Source organism: Prionailurus bengalensis, chromosome D2, assembly GCF_016509475.1.
Source record: "Prionailurus bengalensis isolate Pbe53 chromosome D2, Fcat_Pben_1.1_paternal_pri, whole genome shotgun sequence".
NCBI classification, from domain to species: Eukaryota; Metazoa; Chordata; class Mammalia; order Carnivora; family Felidae; genus Prionailurus; species Prionailurus bengalensis.
This window is the reverse complement of record NC_057351.1, coordinates 77,695,666-77,717,091: the sequence shown is the minus strand read 5'-3', so window position 1 is coordinate 77,717,091 and position 21,426 is coordinate 77,695,666. Positions and strand designations below refer to the sequence as shown.

The 21,426-nt window shown below is 52.6% G+C and overlaps 1 protein-coding gene across 16 annotated transcripts in view; it reads right to left on the bottom strand.

Annotated features, from left to right (window-relative positions):
* TACC2 (transforming acidic coiled-coil containing protein 2) overlaps positions 1-21,426 on the bottom strand; it is a 212,722-nt gene that overhangs the window by 108,590 nt on the left and 82,706 nt on the right. For 10 of the 16 annotated variants that reach the window (XM_043597739.1, XM_043597742.1, XM_043597746.1 and 7 more), the window contains one exon: positions 575-700. In XM_043597739.1, coding sequence (XP_043453674.1) covers positions 575-700 — 126 coding nt within the window. Of the gene's footprint in view, positions 1-574; positions 701-15,704; positions 16,027-16,661; positions 16,761-21,426 lie in introns of those variants that run through there. The other 6 variants (XM_043597759.1, XM_043597758.1, XM_043597753.1 and 3 more) reach the window with 6 other exon arrangements.

Genomic DNA, 21,426 nt, shown 5'->3' with positions numbered 1-21,426 from the left:
TCCTGAGGCTGATGCTGGGCAAGCCTCTTGGAAATCAAGTGCCAGTGGGGTTATGCACAGTGCACCTGGACATCTGCAATTGCTGTGGGGTTGCCGAGGCACGTAGTGCAGGTGAGGGAAGAACCCCCGCCCCTGCGCCCCGGCAAAACCCGTCTGCCAAGCAAAGGCACAAGGACCCGGTCCCTTTCCCCATGGTGCTGCTGGCTCCCCTCTGCTCTGACCACAGCTCTCTGCTAACCCAGCTCGTGTCCTGGGAGGTCAGAGGCAGTCAACTGAGTCACTCCTTGGAGAGGTATAAATAGCACGTCCTCTCTCCCAGAGGACTTCTATTTTAAATAGGGGCCCCTGAAGATCACAAGGGAACAGATCTCTAAATCGCTCATTGGGGCGGGGTCTTCTTGGTGTCCCCTTAGGTCCCTAAGGCCCCAAGAAGAGTCCCCAGCCCTGTGCAGCAGAGGCGTGCAAACCTACGTAGGGGTGGCGTTCAGGGGAGGGGAGGGGAGTGGAGGGAGGCAGCCTCAGAGACTGGGCCCCGGGGTCCCACCACCAGACGCAGGCTCAGCCCCCACGGTACCTCTGGGCTGTCAGGTCCCCGGAGACCTGGCTGATGGCTTCACTCTGGTGGGGAGAGGTGGCTAACAGTGGGTTTTCAAGGTCCTCGAGGGCAGCTGGCTGGATGACATCATCCGCTACAGGTGACCTAGGGAGAGGAGAGGAAAAAAGCCCAGGCTCAGAAATGTTCCTTGAAGTTTTCAATGTGTTTGAACAGCACAGTTTATCTGGACCCCCAGCAGGCCCTTTCAGGAAGGATCTGCTGCTACTCCAAGTGTGGCCCACAGGTGGCGCTGGCCCAGGAGGAGAAAACACAGAAACTGAGTTTTTAGAAGCCTGCAGGGCGACTTGACAGAGTAATTTTGTCTGTGAATCTAATAATAAAAGTCAGGACGCTGCTAGACATCCTACAATGCCCAGGACAGCCCCACCACAAAGAATTATCTGGCCCAGAGTGTCAATAGTGCTCAGGAACGAGAAATCCTGGCCGGGTATCGTTTCCATTTCCTAGTAATTCATTTAATCGGTTTTGTTTGTTTGTTTGTTTGTTTGTTTTTTAAGTTTTGAACTATATGCCTTAGAAACTTTTAAAAACCGCACTGGCCCTTCATCCACTGAGAAGGTGGATACCAGACAGCCTCCAAGAGCAGCGGGCTTTGAAAGTGCAGAGGGACACAGGTCACCGTCACAGTCTGGTCAACACAACAGCTCACTCTGCTGGGAACCCCCTTCCATAATCGGGTACATCTTACTAGTTCATCACGGAGGTCCACGAGTGTTTCTTTCTGATGAACTTGGCTCTGGGCAGTGGGGAGCAGGGCCCTCACTTTTGTTCCGTGAGCAGGCACGGATTGCAGCCTGACTCTTGCGTCGTAAACGAGGAAGAGGCGGGCCCCGTCCTCATGGAGTTTACAGTCTTAGGCAAGAGTCAGACATTTGTTGAAATGCTTGTTTAGTACCAATCGCAGTCACCACCAAGAAGGAAAGATACAGAAGGCTGTGGGAGATAAACCCAGGAGGTCCCAGCCGGGAGACAGGGAACATTTCCTTGTTTAGGGGGTAGGGTGAGGCCACCCGGTCGGCTTGGCGATAATGAATGTTCACTAACGTGTATTGTGTGCCAGGAACTGCCAGTCTAAGTCCTCATAGATATCACCACATATGATCTTCACGACAACCCTGTGAGGTGGGTACCATCATTAACCTCATGGTAATGGGGTTTTTACAGATATGGGAACTAAGGCGCAGAGAGGCTGAATAACTTGTCCCTGGTTGCACAGCTGGTAAGGGGCAGAAGCAGGATATAAACCCAAGCCTGACTCGAGGGGCAATGTTTTTAACCACCACTCTAGGCCGTGTCCCAAAGGTTGAAGAGTCAGAGAAAGACAGAGGGTCTGCAGCCACATATCTGAAAGTGCCGAACCAGGAAGGAGTCGGTCATTCTAGAGCAATGAACACACAAGGTCAGTGTGGCAGGAGTGTGGATGGCGGAGACTGGGAAGGGCAGGGGTGGACGGGAGCCAGGTCCCAAGGCCAGGTCAAGGGACTGGAACTAGATCCTAAGCCAAGGAATCAGCCCCAAACTTCTATCCAAGGCTCTGCCACAAAGTGCTGCCTTTGGCATTGAAATGAATGAGAGGCAGGGGGGCCCAGGGTGAATTTCCGGAAACTATGTTTTAAATGTGATGAGACCAGCACATGCCCATGACCACACCTTACTATTTATTCCCATGGGCCTTGTGACATTCCCTTCTTCCTCCACGGTTCCCACCCACCGTTCCAAATCCCCCAGAACTCGATCTCGGAGCCCTGCGACCAGGCCCAAGGAGTCAGAGAGAAATGGGTACAAGGGGAAAAGGAAGGAGCCAGCTTGGAGGCGGGACAATGGCAGGGATTCTGGGTCACAATTCAGAGAATCCTAAAATACCGGCATTAGCGACTTTCCAAAGTCATAAAAAAAAATAAAAATAATAAAAATTAAAAAAAAAAACCTGAATGGAAAAACATCACCCAGGAGCTTTGGCAATACACACGGAAAGCCAGAAAAGACTTTGTTCCCTTCAACACAGCCACTGTACTTCCAAGAATTTATTTTACGATGATACGATGATTAAGGGTTTGAACAAAGATGCTGATCACATCTGTGACCATAATAGCAAACCTCCCCCAAAACAAAACAAAAAAACGGGAAACAACCAAAACGTCCCACAGTAGGAGACAGTTAATCATATTAAGGCAAAGCTGTAGAACCGACTTATTGGCAGCTGTTTAAAAAAATAAGGTAGATCTCCACATCCCTAGAGGTAATTACGTCCATCACTAACTAAAGAAATGTTTTTAAAACTGTCAGTAGCATGGGGGCGCCTGGGAGGCTCAGTTGGTTGAGCATCTGAGTCTTGATTTTGGCTCAGGTCATGATCTCATGCTTCGTGGGACTGAGCCCTGCATCGGGGCTCAGTCCTGACAGCGCAGAGCCAGCTTAAGATTCTCTCTCTCCCTCTCTCTTTCTGCCTCTCAAAATAAATAAATAAGTAAATAAATAAATAAATAAATAAATATGTCAGTAGCACGATCCAGATCTCATGTGCACGTGTATATCAGTGTTTATATATCCGTGTGTATACATGTAGATATGTACACGTATATACAAACACACACGCAGGAAACGTGCAGCAGAGTGAACAAGCACCAAGCAGATGCGTGCCAAAGTGTTAATAGTAATTTTCTTTCAGTAGTACAATTATGAGTGGGGGTTTTTTTTATGGTTTTAAGTCATCTCTATGCCCAATGTGAGGCTTGAGCTCACAACCCTGAGATCAAGAATCCCCTGCTCCATGGACTGTGCCAGCCAGGTGCCCCATGCGTATTTTTTCCCGTTGAACTTGTCTCTGTTTTCTAGTTCTGTGCTGACTATGCACGGCTTTTACAAGCAAAATAAATAAGAAAACATATTTAAGGACAGTTTCAAGTGCCAGGGAGCAACTTCGGTTTGTACTAACTCAGCGAAAGTTTGAAGCGATGGGACAATCAGAGTCAAGTCCCCACTTTTGTGCTGACATTTTCCACGGGCTTGTCGGCCTCGTCCCGAGGCACAAACGCAGCCACGCCTCGCTCGTCAGGCACCACTGGGGAAAATGCAGGTTCCAGTGGAGGATCTGGTGAGGAAGAGATATCTGTCTGCATATTCCGTGGGATGGCATTGTTACTTTAACTCTTTGGGAGGAATTATGTTTCAAAGCCTATCGGACACTTCTCCGATTTTTCTGAACAGAGAATCTCGAACATAATGAAATGTTTTCTCAATGACACACAATCAGCATCTTGAGTCACTATGATGTCAGTGAGGAAGTATGCCGGGGCACTAAAAGCACAATTGTACATGAAGTCAAGAGGGCTGGATTCTAGACCGGCCCCACCTTGGGATCTCAGCCAGGTGACTGCTCCATCTGTAAAAGCAAAGGCCCTGGGCTGCACCGTCACCAAGGACTCTCCCAACTCAGCCTCGCCCCTCACTCGCAGGCCGTCAGCCAGCACCTCTGCTAACCCACCTGACTCTCCTCCACTTTACGCCTTCAGTTCTCTGCTTCTCATGTGCAGACTAAGACACAAAGCTCGGGGTGTTAGAATAGTGTGTAGATCAAGAGTTAATAGGCACCGACACAGGTTTACAAACCTCCCGTACAACACAATTATAATAATTTTAAAATAAAAGTGTATGTGTGTATACACATACATACATTAGCTTGAACCACAAGAAATTACTTAAAAAAAAAAAATTGTCAAATTCACATTGTACCAGCAGCTCCGAGGCCTTTGTGTCTTCCTAGTGACCCAGTTATGTTCCGGATGGCTGAGAATGGGGGAGAGCTGGCTTCTGGGGAAGTGGAGGGATTCTCATGAAGCAGCTTTTCTTGGGCCAACTGCAAGAGGCTATAAATGGCTTCTAAGTTCTCCCCGTGGTGGTGCTCGGACTAGAGCGACCGAAACATTTTTCGGAGGGAAAAAAAAAAATCTGTCAGAGATTTTAACCACCAGCTGCTGTCCCCAGCTGCCAGGACCAGCCCACTATAAATTTAGTCAGGCCAGCAAAGGGTTGATTTCCCGCTGGAATGTCAGGGAGGGGCCCTGGCCTCAACAAGTGCTCCTCCGGAGGGCCATGAGTCACCCGCCCTTTAGACACTGAGGCAGAGAGGACTCTGCTTCAGAAAGGAAGACAGTCACATTCTGGTCTAAAAAGCCTGCACCTCAGCTCTACGCACACACGAGGGACCTGTGCCCTGAGAAGGGCCCCGGGCTGAATCCAATGGGGATCACTAGATAATAACAATAATTATACTAATAGCGGGAGTGGAAGGAAACTTTGGGAGATGATGGACACGTTTACGTCTTGATGGTGATGAAGCTCTCCCAGGTGTGTTCTCATCCCCAAACTCAGCGAGTCGCGGGCATTCAAAATGCACAGCTTTTTATGTGCCAATCATGCCTCAGCAGAGCAGTGTCAAAAGGAAATGGGGATCGCACACTCCGGAGTTGACAGGCCGATCAAGAGCACAGGGAGTTCAAAGTCTAAAATAAAGAGAACCGGGGAGGGTGGTAACAGAACAAACCGTGGTTGAAAACCAGGGTTCTCTCAGGTGGGGCAATCTGGAACGGGGCAAGCAAAGTGCTTGGCAGACAGACGAGTGCAAAAGGGTTTCCGGATTAAAAAGAGAATCTTCTCCCTCTTCTCTCTCTCTCGGAAGGTTTGGAAGGAAAGCCACTAAGCTTCCCTTCCCTTCCCTCGGACAGGGCAAGGAAGGTCACAGGAGAAGGGACAGGGGGAGCAGCAGAAAAAGAACCACATCAAGGGTAATGGGAGCCAGGTTCTCACAGAGCATTTGCGTATACAAAAGGTGATTAGGCTCTAAAGCACTCTCGAGCAGTGTTGCAATCAGAGGCATGAGATAAACACAGAACTGGGTGTGGCAGTGTGTGAGTGTGTGTGTGTGTGTGTGTGTGTGTGTGTGTGTGTGTGTGCGTGTGTGCACTCACATACACATACCTCTACTTCCCAGCTCCCTCTGCCCAGAGAGGTCAAAAGGACGTTAAGAATCACCTCCAAGGGGCTGCCGCTGGCCAAATCTGGGAGCATTCGGGCATAAAAGAATACAAATACTAATGGGTTCTAAGCCATCCAGTAAAGTAATAATCCATGAGTCCACACAGATACAAAGACACAAACAAATGCACAAAAAGGGGAGAAGGGAAAGTTCCTCTCTCCAGTACAAGGGCAACTTGTCAAGAGCATAGGAGGAATGATGGAAGCGAAGTCACCATTGCAGAACCATCTGGGCGGTGGTCAATTCGGGCAGCCCTCAAAGGTCGCTAAGGCAGGCGGGTGGTTGAAAGAAGGAAAGGATATCGTGTGCTCTTGGATCCACTTACTGGTGGAGAAACCTGGTGGGCACCAACTTGGCCAGGCGTCAACCAGGATCACCATCCCTGGCGGAGGGACCGGTCATCACGCTGTGCTCTGGGACATGACCCCCCCCTGGGAAGAGCACAGCATCACTTCCGTGGGATGACTGGCCAGAACGGCCAGCCAGAGTCTGGTCATGAGAAAACTATGGATAGACACAGGTTGGATTTTTCCAGAATGAAAGACCCGTACTCTTCAAGGTCATGAAAGACAAGGGGAGACTGAGGAATTCTCCCAGACTGAAGAGAGTCCGCAAGCTTACGTCAAGTAGGACACATGCTTTTGGACTGAATTCGGGATCAGATGGAAAAGGGGACGAGCTGGTGAGTCTGAATGGGTCCTGACGCCTGGGTGATACGGTCACACAGCGCATCTATTTCCCAGTTGGATGGCTGCATTGGCGTGATGCTGGAGCGTCCTTGTTCCGGGGGAGGCGAACACGGGAGTGTCTATTTTGGTTTGTATTTTGGAGGGTGGCACAGTCGTGTCTGCACCTGGCTCTCGAATGATCCAGAAAAAGAGACAGGCTAATACAGGGGAGTGACCAAGCACATGTGGTGAAGCATCAACAACGGAGGCATCCGGGCAAAGGGAATATGGGAGTTTTCTACTCTTCTTGTGGCTTTTCCGTAAGTTGAAAATTATTTCAGTAACGACAACTACTTGGGCAAAGGCACGCGGGCAAACGGCCACACCCCAGTGTCCCGGGACTCAGTTTGGGTCCTAGAGGACACACCGTGGCAAGTGATGGGGCCGCCCAGGAGGGGAGCCGTGGACGCTCATCTGGGCAGCCGGGGCCCAGGCCAGCTTGGAGAAGGCCTCAAAAGTCGGGCCAAGAATCTGCTGGCTGGGGGGCGATGGGGAGCATCCGAGATTTACGAGCAGGGGAGCAGCAGAATATTCGGCCCAACCGACTGAGCCACCCAGGTGCCCCGCAGCAGAATATTCGGGAGGTGGCACTATGTACCAGCGTGGGGAATACGTTGAAGGGAGAAGAAATGCAAGCAAGGCCGCAGAGCAGTTCAGGTGCCCGGTCAACGTTGGATGGAACCCTGGCACCTGCAGAGGAGCTGGGGCCCGCCGTGCCACAGGCTTCGTGACGTCTGCCCAGCACCAGGCATGTGCGGGTGCCACAGGGAGGAATCAAAAGTGATTTGCATTCTGAATATCTAATTGGTTAGTAACTTCACACCTTGCACTTAATACCTTAGACCTACTGTACTATTATCTACTTAAGACTTATCTTTCAGTGAAGTCAGCTGTTCAGTTTAAAAGAATATTCTGGGGCACCTGGGTGGTTCAGTCAGTTAAGCATCTTGACTCTTGATTTCCACTCAGGTCGTGATCTCGCCCCCGCGTCGGGCTTTGAACCAACAGTGCGGAATCTGCTTCGGAGTCTCTCTCCCTGCCCCTCCCCAGCTCTGTCTCTCAATCTCTCCAAATAAATAAATAAGCATCGAAAGAAAGCCTTGAAAGAAAACAAATGTGGTTTTGATGCGCTACCTTTCCTTTTTTCTAATACAGAGAGAGTAACAGATAGGTCATATCAGGACCAGGCAGCACCCAAGCTCGGGGCAAGGCCCCCTCGACGCCGTGCGCTGCGCTCCGGAAAACGTCGGCGCAGCTCTCACCAACACAGCTGAAACAGAGCCCCTGCGGCTCACATCTGCTCACTCCCGTTTCAGAAAGAGAAGCAAAGCCGGTCGTCAATCAGCAAAATGGAATCTTCTGAAATCTCACATCTTCACGAGCTGTTGGCCCGTTGCGCGCCAGGCATGACCCAGCTGGCGAAGGCCAGGCGCCACAGCCACGGCACATAACATATGGAGCACACACGCGCATCCTTTGCGGATCTCCCCGTTGGCATTTGGAGACGAAACCTTCGTCCTCTGGCCTGAGGGGCAGGATGCACCTGTGCTCTGCTTCAGCTTTAGCCTGAGAAATTGTGCTCACAGGTATCCAGCTCTGTGGTCCTGGCACCTGCTCAGGACAAGCAATGCTTTGCTTTCTTTTTTCAGCCCCTATGGAGAACGACTTGTCCTTTTTCTGATCTGGGAAACGATGAGGTGAGAAGGGTATGACCTGGCAATCCTGAAGGCCAGGTACAGGAGTGGGGCCGAATAGATAATAGGATTCCTAAAACCAGAGTCCCACCGTGCCCGGGAGCAGAGGAGGAAGCCGACCCTGACAGATGAGGGGCCTGCCCAAGGTCTCAAGGGCACTGTTCCTACTGTCGACGACAGTATTTTAGCATGTACTAAATGTTGTAACAAATTTAAGTAATTACAATCAAAGGCTTGATAATGACAATAGTCATAAGAGAGCACTGTTAAGTGCTTTTATCTGCCACGGAGGGAAGAACTATGCACACGCTCGCTCATCCAGTCCTTAGAAGGGGTGAGGAGTGGTCAGAATTTGAGCCCAAGTCCCAAAGCACAGGATCCGGGCAACCCCACAGCGTGGGGGGCCTGGCTCGAGCTAGGAACAGGCAGAAGCTCCCACATGACTCCAAGCAAAGCAACTTGCCTGTGAGATCCTAGAGCCCACGTCAGGGAGAAGAGAGATTTTCTACTCCCCGATACGAAAGTCCAGCAATCTAAAGATTTAGCCTTTGCTTAAAAAAAAAAAATACTAAACATCTTCAAAAACAACTTGAGAAAACACACAGCTACTTATATTTGTACGGCACCTGAGACTTTCCCCAAAGGCTTTGTTTCCATCACCCCTATGCAGCTGGCAGAAAACTTCTTTTCTACAAAAGGAGACTGAGGCTCAAGGAACGAAGTAACTTGGCAAAGAGACACAGTGGCGAGAGCACAGGCCTTCTGTCGCTGAGCCTGTCCCCATGACAGGAGCCCATGCTGTGTCCCAGGTCCTTCCTCCAGCGGGCATGTCACAGTTCAGCTGCACGTGGAGGCCCCTGGGGTGGCAGGGCCAACGGGGTGGGGCTGGGGTGGGGAGGGGCACTGTGGGGCAGGAAGAGGGGACAGGCCAGCAGGGGGATCACGGCTCCAGCAACAGGGAAAGGACAATCTACCGTGTTCCCTGCTAGCTTCCCGGCCCAGAGTCAGCAAGGAAAACGCTTCCGGGGGTGAATGAGCCACTAGAGACAGAGCCACAGGGAGGCAAGCCAGCGGCATCGAAGAGGTAAATGAGCTCCAACAACGTGGGTCATACTACGCGACACTATAGACACTCAAAATTGAACATTTGTCCGTTTCAGTTATGAGCTGTGCTTTTCATATTTGGTGGCCAAATTTTTAAGGTGTCGAACATTTGTGGCGCGTTCCCTGAAAGGAAGGCTCTGGGCCTCTGCTGATGAGTAAGACCCCTCCCCCACTTCCCCGGGGCAGGTGGCAGGAGGCCAGAGTGGGGCCAGAAGGCAGGAGCTGGACCCACTCCAGAATAAAGAGCTGCGTGACCTTGCGGAAAGACTCCTCAGAGCCTCAGTTTCCCCATCTGCCAAAGCAGGCAGTGGCTGGCCCCTGTCTGAACAGGGAGTGGCGAGGGTGGAGCCCAGTCACAGACCTTTTCTCTGGCAAAGGACCCGGCACCTGGGACACGCTCCGCATCATGAATACAAACACAACAGGGGGCACGGCCTTCCCCACAGAACGCCCCGGAAGGAAGCACTTTGTCGCAGTCCCAGTCTGCACGCCTCCCCCTCCCCTGCCCAGGTGTGTGCCCCCAGGTGTGGGCACACCGCACAAACCCCTGGCTCTGTGTGAAGGCCAGCACACGTCATGGGACGGGAAGGGATCCAGGTGGCAGCAAAGGGAATCAATGTTCATGAACATCCACTGTGTGCCAGGCACTATGCAGGCCATTTGTCACTTGAAGCCACGTGACAGCCCATTTCACCAAGAGCAAACGGAGCCTCTGGGCAGGGAAGTCACTCTACCCAAAGCCACCCTGAGCCGAGCACCATCCTGGTTGCTCTGACCCCAGGCCTCGCGGGCAGACGGGTCACGCGGCCCCAAGCAGCATCTCTCTCCAGGATGAGCCGTGAACAGTGACAGGGAAAGCTGCCAGGCGGGGTCTGCCTCCCCCAGGAAAACAGGTGAGCAGCCGGCACAGGCGAGCTGGGCGAACCCTTTCCCTCCTCGGGCTGTGGGCGCCCCCTCCAGAAGAGGAGGTTTGGACAGTTCGTCGTCTCTGCTCCCTTCCAGCCCAGTGATTTTCTGACCTGCAAACCCTGAGGCTCCAGAGGTTCAGCCCCTGGCCTGGCTTGGGGGAAGGCCTGGACAGTGCCCCGTTGGCCAGGGGCCAGGTTCCTGGTTAGGACTTAAGGACGGGAGGGAGGGGGTGACCTGGTGACTCAAGGCTCCAGCTCCCAGGAGGCCTGGTGGTAGGGAGGAGGCGCGGAAGGAGACGTTTTTCTCGTCTACAACTTAATCATGCCTTAAAATCGGGCTGCCATTCCCACACCCCTTGGGGTTAATGGGCGCAAGAACGGGGGTTGATGACAAGCCAAAGGGGAGGAAGTCATTCCAGGAGGACGAGGCAAGGAGGCGGTGCCCACTGTTCTTTTCAAGGGACAATGAACTTATCCCACCCAGGTGCCGGGAAAAGCCACACGCTCAGGGGAGTGACGATGCAGTTGTCCCCCGAATCAAAGGGACAAGGCCGAGACAAGACACCTGCCAAACGGGCCAGCACTTCTGGGGTCAAGATCCTGGCCCCGGGTGCCTACTTCTCCCGAAAGCCAGTGCATGGAGCCGAACTCATTTCCACTGAAACGCTGGCACAGAAATCAAACGGACTCGTCCACAGGGCGGGTAGGCGGGTAGCGAGTCTGAGTACCAGACGGCCCAGGCTCTGGAGAGGGTAGATCCGAGCCTGAGTCCAGCTCTGCCATTTACTAGCCATGTTGGCCCTGGGCAAGTTTGTTAACGTCTTGGAGCCTCAGTCTCTGACCCTGTGAAATGGGGACAAATTGTATAACTTGAAAAGATTGTTGAAAGACCTAAGAGCACGAAGCATGTGTAAAGCATGGTGTCAATCACATCACAGGGGCTCAATAGATATTTGCTGACGATATGTTTGCATGCAAAGTAGCAACAACAGAGAGATGTTATCAGCCGCTGCCACCAGAGTGCCCCCGCTGCCACTTAATTCAGACCAGGGCCGGCTTCCTCTCTAACCTCTTCGAGCGTAAGAGCGGGCATCTCAGCTCGCACGCCGGAGTTTGAACGAATGCCTTGAGTGTTTTTACACAGACAAGGCCAAAGTTTACCTGTTGGTGTTTGTAAACCTTGCTGAATCCTCAGTTTCTTCTGACGGTCACGGATTGCTTTCCCCCTGGTTCCAAAACCACACAAGTAGCACAAATACCCGGGACAGCTCTCCCTACGCACAGAGAATGCAGCGAAGCCTAGACCCTCTGCAAGGAACAAAGGCATCTACCCGCAGTTCCAGAGGGGAGGGCGGGAGACATGAGGCGGGGTCTGGTCAGCCCTCGATGAGGGAGACCCTGGCACATGGCTGACCGCCAGATACCCTGGGAGCTCGACGCAGGGAGCTGTCGAATGCAGGTTCCTGGGCGAGCTGCATTGAAGGCACACGCAAGATACCGAACCTTCTCCTTTTTTAGCAGGAAGGAGGCAGCTGGAGGGCAGGCAGCCATGGGAAGCCGAGAGTCAGAAGGATAAAAGATGGAAGGAGAAGATGTTCCTGATGCCGACACGAGCCAACCTCTTACAGCCTCTTCTCTTTGGAACGGGGCTCCCGTTGGGGGAACCATCATGATGTGAACCAAGCCCCTGCCCTCGGGAGCTGGAAGCTGGGACTGCTGGCCAGAAGCCATGGCTGTAAATGACACAGATGGCAGGGGGTGGGGGTGGGGGCCCACGTGGCCACAGGTGCACAGGGAAAGGGATGAGGGTGGCTGGAAACAGCCACACCTGCATATGAGCCCATGCAGCAGCTGCTTTTTCTTTCCATCTTTCTCCCCAGATTTGCTCTCTGTGGGTAGAGCTGAAGTGAGTTTCCTATTCTGTTATTTTTACTTGTTTTCTGGGCAAAATAGAAATGACCAATGAAACGGGAGGACAGACAAAACCGGAGGCTAGCAGAGCGGCTTCCAAATAAGAGAACGATATTGACTAGCACACCGTCTCATTCCCACCTAAAAACCCTAAGAGTAAAACTAAGCTCTCGGAGGGCCGCCTGCATGGCTCAGTCGGTTGAGCATCGGCTCTTGATTGTGGCTTAGGTCGCGATCTCACAATTCGTGGGCTCAAGCCTCACCACGGGCTCCGTGCTGACATCGCACAGCCTGCTTGATATTCTCTCTCCCTCCCTCTGCCCCTTCATCGCTTGTGCTCGCCCGCTCCCTCTCTCTCTCCTCCCTCTCAAATAAATAAACCTTTAAAAAATAAATAAAATAAAAATAATAACAATAAAAATCAGCTCTTGGAGGTATTAGGGACTGAATCATAACCAGGTGAGAAACAGAACCAGGAATTCCTGTTTGCACAGCACGTCACAGTTTGCCGGGTATTTGCGGGCACATGATGGCACTTGCCCCCACAGTTCCATGGAGCCAGGCGGGCAGGGGTATGTGTCCCCACCACGAGGAGACGGAAATGGGGACTCAGAAATGGTTAGTGACCTGCCCGAGGGCACACTGTTGGCAAGAGTGGGGCAGAGACTCAAATATAGGAGCTCAGTCTCTAAACTGGGAGCTTTGTTTCCCCGGGTCTTCTTTTTTTCGTGCCTTTTCCTTTGTCCTGAACGGTTCCGTAACCCTTGGGCCGCTCTGTCATCCCAGTGAGTTGCTGTGGAAATGATTATCGAGGTTATAGACAAAGGACCGTGACCTCGGTGAGGGACAGGGAGACAAAACCCAGCCACCGAGCCAGATTTCACATGCGTCACAGTGGGCGAGACCAGGGCACCCAGTTCTGCAGCCTTCTTCTTCGCTTTGCTCCTCTGCGAGGGGAGAGTCAGAGACTCGATCACCAGCCTCCTAGACCTTCTCCTGATTGAGCAAAAGGTACCAGGGCCTATAAACCCAAACCACAGTTCATCCACGAACCATTTGCTTTTGGCTGTGGAACTGAACCTCCAAAGAAAACACACACACACACACACACACATACACACACGTGCTCTAAACTCAGCCCTCGGTCTCTCCCAGCCTCATCTACACCTGCAGCCTGGGGCCTCAAAAGCCCATAGACCCCCATCATGCATCTTCTAGTAGAATTGGTCTCTCCCAATTCCCCAAACCCTTGACCCTTGCAGGGTCCTCTCTAGGGGGTGCTATTGGCATTGCGGACGAGACAGTTTTTGGTTGTACAGGAATATCCCATGCACAGCATCCCAGACCCTCACCAGAGAGATATCAGTGGTGGCCTCTCTGGTCACAGTGACAAGCAAAACACCCTCGTACATTTCCAGACATCCCCTACTGGGCACTAGCCTCCTCGTAAAGCCTGACCAGCGGGTGTATGTTCAGGAGTATCTCTCTCTCACACACACACTGCTCCTTGAAAGCAGGGGCTGTGTCTTACTCACTTCAACCACCACTGACCCCCCCCCCCTTTCCAGGCCCGTGTCACTCCTGCAGGGTGTACTACAAACTAGGCAGGTCCTCCCTCGAGTAGTGTCTGTCTCCATAGAAATGACAAACATAAATAACCACAGTACAAAGCAGGATGAGACCAAAGAGGCCGCAGGACTTGGCTGAAGGCACACCACGCCAGGTGTCTGGGGTCCTGGGTTTGAGTCCACCTTTGCATGTGACTCTGGACTTGTCCGACTTTCCCTTTGGGCACCTGTAAAATGCAGCTTGGATCATCCAGTTTTCCTCCAGCTATAATCAATGTTAAGGGCTCAAACTTAGAGACAAAGAGGAAGGAGGTGAACAGAGGGACCGGGAGCAGCTTCTGTCCAGGTTTCCCAGACGGGGCGCATTTGCTCAGTGGATCTCCATAAGCGGGTGAAGCCTGTGGTGGGTCGGGCTCTAGGGTGCCTGGCCTACCTGAGGCTCGGCAAGTAACTTGCAATGAGGGACTAGCAACAATGCACGAGACGAACAGGACGCACCGGGCACCCGAGAGTCCGGCCGTGGCATCTACACAAGGAGGGCAGCTCCTGACCTATTTCCTGCTCCCGCTCTCCTCCTCAGGAGAATGCCTGAGCCCAGGGCAGAGCCTGTGAGCAGGAGCCCCAGGGGACTCACCTGCCCAGCACAACCGGTCCTGTTCTCTCCAAGACCTCACAGCCTGAGCTCCTGATCAAAGTTCACTGTCGTAGTCCACTCCCCAATCCCCAGCAAACCCTTCCTTCCAGTTCCAGCTACACCAACTTCAACAGGGCCCCTGAAAACAATCGTGAAGACTCGACTCTGAAACATGTTAAGTGATTAGGAATGGACGAAACCACAGATGAAACCCAGCCTCGGGACATGGCCCCAGACATTTCCAAAGTCACTTCCAAATACTACAATGAAAACAGCTTTTGAAATGTGGCCTCATAGAGAATCCCAGAGAAAGAAGAACACAGAGTTCTTTGCCTTCTAACAAATCTCCGCCCTCTTCTGGCATAAGACAGAAAACAGCACCAGGACCCTTGAATCTCCAGTACGGGGCTGGTAAGAGGCTTGGGACGGTGGTAAACCTCACCCCCCACCCCTGCACACTGTCTCAGCGGCAACCGAGCCCCCTGGGGGGCCCTTCCTGACACTGAGCTCCTATTTCCACCTCCCCAGTCCACCCTTGCCTGGAGTCACCCTTTCTCGCACTATCTCGGTTGTATTTAACCCATGGCCACAAGGTCCTGTCCCAGCATCTGGCAGAGCTAGCAGATAAGAACAACAAGGATAACCCTCTGACGATGACGATGATGATGCCATTTTAAGGAGAGACCACCACTGAGAAGGACAACGAACACGGCCTGAGCTCCAAGGCAACAGCGTGCTGCAGAAAGCGCCCTCGGCCAGTGCGGGGAATCAGGACTCTCGAAGTCGCCTTTCGAGGACGTCCAGAGGCCAAGGAAGACTCACGCCGCGGGGGCCCGGGAGTCAAGGACGCCCGAGGGAAGCTCCGCGGGTCACGTGTTCGCCGGAGCCCTGAAGTGCGCTCGGCCCCGCTGACGTAACTATTCGAGAATTTAAAAGTCCCCAACTCGGAGGAAATGCAGTGCAGTTTTATGGCTAATCCACGCGCCGCCGTGGCCCGCCGGGGGTGACCCCGCGCGACCGGGTGGCACCGCTCGAACTCGGGAGGAGCCCCCGCGGGGACCCCTCCCGGCGGGGACCCCACTGCGGGCGCTGACCCCGGTCCCGGACCCCAACTGCAAGCGGGGACTCCACCTATGGGCGGGGACCGCGGCCCCGGGCACGCACCCCAACCGCGGGCGAGGACCGGGCCACGCGCGCGCACTCCGACCTCGACCCTGGGCGGGGACCCCGGCCGCGGGCGCGCACCCCGAGCGGTCTCAGCGCCGGAGCGAGCCTCCCGGGCACACTCCCGGGACCCGCCGGCCGCCCCGCAGACACACTCCTCTGCCAGCAGGGGCCACAAATGCGTGCTTCGCCTCTTTCCTGCCCGCAGCCAGTGCCTCCTGGGGAAAGCGGGGCGAGCTTCGGCTACCACTTCCAGCACGCCTTTGTCTGGCGGCCAAGGTCCTGGGGACGCCCGTCTCCTCCCTGACCCCGGGCGCCCGCCCGTGGCCGCGGCGCACTTACCCGCCCGGGGCGATCGCGGATGACTCGCGCGGAGTCGCCTTCCTTCGGGGACGCGGCTGACTTTCCCGAGCCGAGCGGCGGCGCGCGGAGTCCCCACGGCCCGGCCCGGCGACGCAAACTTTCCCGGGGCAACGGCGCGGGGCGGGCGCGGGGGCGGCGCGGCCCCCCGAGGGTCGGGCAAAGTTGCAGCACAAAAGGCCAATGACTGGGAGCGCGGCGGCGGCCGGGCCAGGCTCCTCCCCCAGCTCTCGGCGCTCCGAGCGGCCCGCGCGCGGCCAGCTGCTCGCGCAGGGCGCCCGCCGCGCTCTCCTCCCGGGCCAGGAATGCGCGGGGCCGGCGGCGGCGCGCCCGGGAGCCCCGGGGCCCCGGCGGCCGCAGAGCGAGCGGGGGACGGGCGCAGCCGGACGGACGCGGCGCGGCCCGGACGCGGCTCCCGAACGCACCGCAGGCTACTTCCAGGAGCCTTTGAGTCATGACCACTTGTTACGGGTCTGAGTTTTTCCACGGCGCTTTCCACTACGCCTGGCAAAGGCGGGGAAGGCACCGTGCGAAATGCCTGAGGCCAAGGGCGGGCCCTGGGTCCCAACCCTGCGATCGGCACACAGCTGGGGAGCCGGGAGCAGGCCCCGGAAAAAGAAGGTGGGGGATGAAATGGTGCCTCGCTTGTTCCTTGGAGCCAAATTCTGGCTCTTCTTTTTTCATCTGCGGAGACCGAATAACCCTGCCCGACCACAGATGCTTTAGAGTGCACTGTGCTCTACAGTTTGCCAAACTTGATTGCCTTCTCCTGGGCGGTTGCCCTCCGAAGTAGGCAGAGACTAAAGCCAAGCCGCTTCCCGGTATTTCCAGGGAGCCTGTGTTTCCATTTGCGACTTGTTGGTTGTAATTTTTTCCCTTATAGGGCCCCAGAGCAACTCCTGCGCTAACATCGACCTCATACCCAGAAGTGGCGCTTACCTGCCTGTACCGCCCTGAAGGCTCACCCTTCCTCTGGCTATTTCTGCAGCGAGGCAGAAAGAAGGAAAAGAATTAAGAGTCTGTGGCTATATGTGGATGCCAGGCTTCCTATTTTAAGTTCAGTTTCAAGAAAGCATTGCTATATTTTATATGCAGGGACCAAAGGGCAAGAGACTCACAAATGACTCAACGCTTCCTTTCCTCCTCTTAAAGAAACAGATGCCCTTTGGGATGAGCACTGGGGTTGTATGGAAACCAATTGGACAATAAATATCATATATTTAAAAAAGAAACAAACAAACAAACAGATGCCCAAGGCTTGATGGCCCTGAATGAGAATTCCATGTAGAATAAAGAAATAGACTTTTATCACCTTCCACTAAAAAAAAAAAAAGAAAAAAAAATTTAACACCATGCTTCTAAGAGCCACATTTCTGATGGAAATTTAAATCGATTCCTTGTTACAGACACCTAGGTGGCACCCAGGTGTCTCAGTCCGTTAAGTGTCTGACTCTTGTTTTTGGCTCAGGTTATGATCTCACGGTTTGTGGGATGGAGCCCCTTGTGGGGCTCTAGGCTGACAGCGCGGAGCCTGCTTGGGATTCTCTGTCTCCCTCTCTCTCTGCTCCTCCCCTGCTCACACTCTCTCTTTCAAAATAAATAAGTGAACAAACAAAATTTTAAATAGACTCCTTGTTCACAATGGGTATTAATGTACCCATTTCACAAATGTGGTAACCGAGACCAAAATCTTCTAATTTGTTTCAGTGTATACCATCCACTATTGGAAAAGCGGGAATTGTAATGCCCAGTCTTCTGTGTCCTTGTGCCCTAATTCCAGGTCATACCCATTTATGGCAAAACAAACAAACAAAAAACCCCACTCTCTACCTTGTTAAGCTCAAGCATTCCAATTAGGCAAAGAGCTAAGACGAATTTGAGGAGCTGTCCCTTCCACGTGAAACCTGCCGGATGCATCTCTTTCATGACAAAGGAAGATACCACTGGGCTTTGAAAACCCACTGGTGTGGTCAGCCAAGTGATGTCCCTGCACTGAGAATGTCCACATCTTAAGCCCCACGGTCTATGAATACGTGAATTTACATGGCAAAGGGGAATTAAGATTGTAGATGGGATTAAGGTCGCTAATCACCAGACCTTAAAATAGGGAGATTATCCTAGATTATCCAGGTGAACCCCAAGTAATCACAAGGGTCCTTGGAAGTGAAGGAGGGGGGAAGAAGAGAGGTCAGGGAAAGAAGGGTGACAATGGAAGCACAGACAGACAGACACGAAGATGCTATGCTAGCTTTGAAGGGCACCGTGAGCCAATGGATGTGGTTGCAGAAAAGCAAGGAAGTAGATTTTTCCCTAGGCTTCCAGAAAGGAACACACGCCTACAGACACCGTAATTTGAATGCAGTTAAGACCCGTGTCAGATGTTTTTACCTGCAGAACTGTAAGAAAATAAATTTATATTGTCTTAAGCCACTAATTTTGTGGTAATTTATTACAACAGCAATAGGAAACCAAGGCGGTAGGTATCTGGTTGTTATTGTGATTTACTCTTTGTTGAAGGATTTTATGAAAGTATCTTGAATTCTAGGAATGTTTCTAGCGTCTAACATTACTCACTGCAGGAGATCACTCTGGCTGAGCAAGGCTTGTCCCTAGCACTCCTCCAAGGCATCTCCACGCTCAAACAGTGCTGTGGTGTTAGGCAGCCGGCAGCCAGACAGAGCCATGGTCCAGTGTAGGATATACTCATTAGAAGACGAAGTCAAAAGGGCACCTGGGTGGCTCAGTCACTTAAGCGTCCGACTTTGGCTCAGGTCATGATCTCGCAGTTTGTGGGTTCGAGCCCTGCATCGGGCTCTGTGCTGACAGCTCAGAGCCTGGAGCCTGCTTTGGGTCGTGTGTCTCCCTCTCTTTCTTCCCCTCCCCTGCTTGTGCTCTCTCTCAAAAACAAACATTAAAATTTTTTTTTAAAAAAGAAGATGAAGTCAAGGGGAGCCTGGGTGGCTTAGTCGGTTGAGCCAACTTGATTTCAGGCTCTTGATTTCAGCTCAGGTTATGACCTCACAGTCATGAGATTGAGCCCCGCATCAGGCTTGGTGCTGACAGTGTGGAGCCTGCTTGGGATTCTCTCTCTCTCTCTCTCTCTCTCTCTCTCTCTCTCTCTCTCCTTCTGTCTCTGCCCCTCCCCCACTCTCTCTCTCTCTTAAAATAAATAAATAAACATTAAAAAAAAAGATGAAGTCAAGAGCTCTGTATATCACAGGAAATTGAGATTCAAATCCCACCACCCAATGGAGTTGACCCACACCAGAAATTCTCAGCCGGCCCACACGGTTCTGGTCCCAGCCACAGCCAGACATGCTGCCCAGCCCGCAAAGCTGAAGCTATGGTGAACGTGCACTCCCTGTCTCCTCCTGCTGGTACAGAGGAGGAAAGATGTGTGCTTGTGCCTTGGGCCTTGGGATACCCGGAGACTATAGAAAAAGATGGAATCGCAGGCAGGAAGCACGTGCCTTAGTAACTGCATCCAGGACTGAATCTTCACATCCGAAGGATTTCTTGGGTCTAAGTACAGGGCCAAGGCCTCCGCAGAGATGCTGTCTGTATGAGTGTTTTCAGCACTGTTTCGGCTGCTGCAGTGCAGCCGCTGCTAATCTCTCTTCTAGTGTTTTCTGGGGTTACCTTAAAGGCTGCCCGGGAGGCACCCATAGTACCTATGACCAGAGCTCTCCCACGGTTATTTGTCATTATCTTTGGGTTCCACACAAGATTTTGTTTGGAGAGAAGGTTCGTTTGGAGAGAAGCTGGGGGGCGGGGGTGGGGGGGATAAAATGTGCCAACACTGCTTTATAGAAAAGAACCATTGCTTTTGGAATCCTGGCATCCCACCTGAGTCTCAAGAAGGAGAGTGACACCCAAGGTCAAAGGCTGCACCGGGACCGGGCAGGTTTCCCGGAAGGAGATTTTTTTTTTTTTAAATGTAAGTAGAATGGTATAATGATATGTATCTTACCCGATTTCAGTATTATCAAGTCATGGCCATTGCTGTTTTGTTCCCATGCTCACTTCCCCGTTGCTACCCAGATTATTTTTGAAGCAAATCCTAGATATCAACATTGCATCTGTTAATATTTCTTTAAAAAAAAATTTTTTTAACATTTATTCATTTTTGAGAGACAGAGAGACAGAGCATGAGTGAGGAAGGGGCAGAGAGAGAAGGAGACGCAGAATCCGAAACAGGCTCTAGGCTCCGAGCTGTCAGCACAGAGCCCGACGCGGGGCTCGAACTCACGGACCGCGAGATCATGACCTGAGCTGAAGTCGGATGCTCAACCGACTGAGCCACCCAGGGGCCCCTGCATCAGTTAATATTTCTGTTTGAATCTCCAAAAGGCAAGGACTGGGAAGGGAAATTTTGAAGCCTAACTCTTCCTTCCTTTTGCTCTCTCGGCCTCCCCACAAAGGGATCAGCATTGCCGAAGGATTGCCTACGGTCTGTCAATGAGACCACCACAAACAACAGACCTATCGTCTGAAACTCAGTGCCCGTGAGACTCACTGGACTATTGTTAAAATGCTCCCAGAGATTCTGGTTCAGCAGGTCAGGGAAGGGGGCGGGGCTCAAGAATGTGCATGTTAGCAAGCATGTTCTGGGCGGAGACGCTTTCCAAACCACACTGCGAGAAACTCTGAAGCAAAGTTTGGCGGCGCGGGTCACTGGTGGTCTCCAAAAGTGAGGTTCCCTCTCCCTATTTACGGACTTGCTTATGTTCCAATAATCGTGACACACGTGACATGTGACCCTCGGCCAGTGAGACAGAAAGGGAAGTCAGCTGGGCTTATGGAGACACTGTCCTGAGTCTTCAGAGAAGACGCAAGATGGTGTATCTCCCACCCAGATGTCCTCCTGACTCTTGACGTGGTCTCGAGGGCTCATGCTTGGTGTTGCCGCGGCCAGCTTGAAACGATGACCAGGAGGACATCAGCCAACGGACCACATGTGGGTAGAAGGGGAGATGAAATGAGCTAATGAATTACTCGACCTTAACAGTGCCCTGCCTCTGGACTCCCTGCAGGTGAGGGGATGGACCTATTATGGCCGAGGTTTTCTTGTATCGGGCCATCTGTTACTTGCATCCTGAAAAGCATCCTGACGGAACGATCAACTTCAGTGATGTTGAGAAGTGCTCATTTGGTAGATACCAAACCTAAGGCTGCAGAAAGGGATGGCAAGCCACAATAAAGCAAATGAAAGACCATTTGCCAACAGAGCCTTCTGGACTACAAAAGGCAAATTGGTGCCTAGGAAACACCCCTGCCCTGTCCACTAAAGAAGGTTTGGCTACCTGTTTGCAGTTTCCTTTAATATTCTGTTGTGGCAATGGTATTTTGCTGTGGCTGAGAAGTGACAAGCCACACGAACATGGGGAGCCAGGCTAGAAACCTGTGCCCAAACTTGCCCGACACAAAAATACCTGCAAACTAATAAAATATTCCCTGAGCATCTGCAATCACTGTCCCGGGTGTCCACGGGGGGGACAAAACCGTATAAGGCAGGACCCTGCCTGGAAAGATAGGCTCAAGCTGGAGAGGCAAGAAGCAGGAGCGTGGAACCAGGAACACCAACCGACCCCAGGGGTAACTGGCATTTGTGCCTGAAGAAGGAGAGGGTACAGTGCATATACTAGAAGTCATTTTTTACGGGCACCTGGCTGGTTCACTGGGAAGAGCATACAACTCCTGAGCT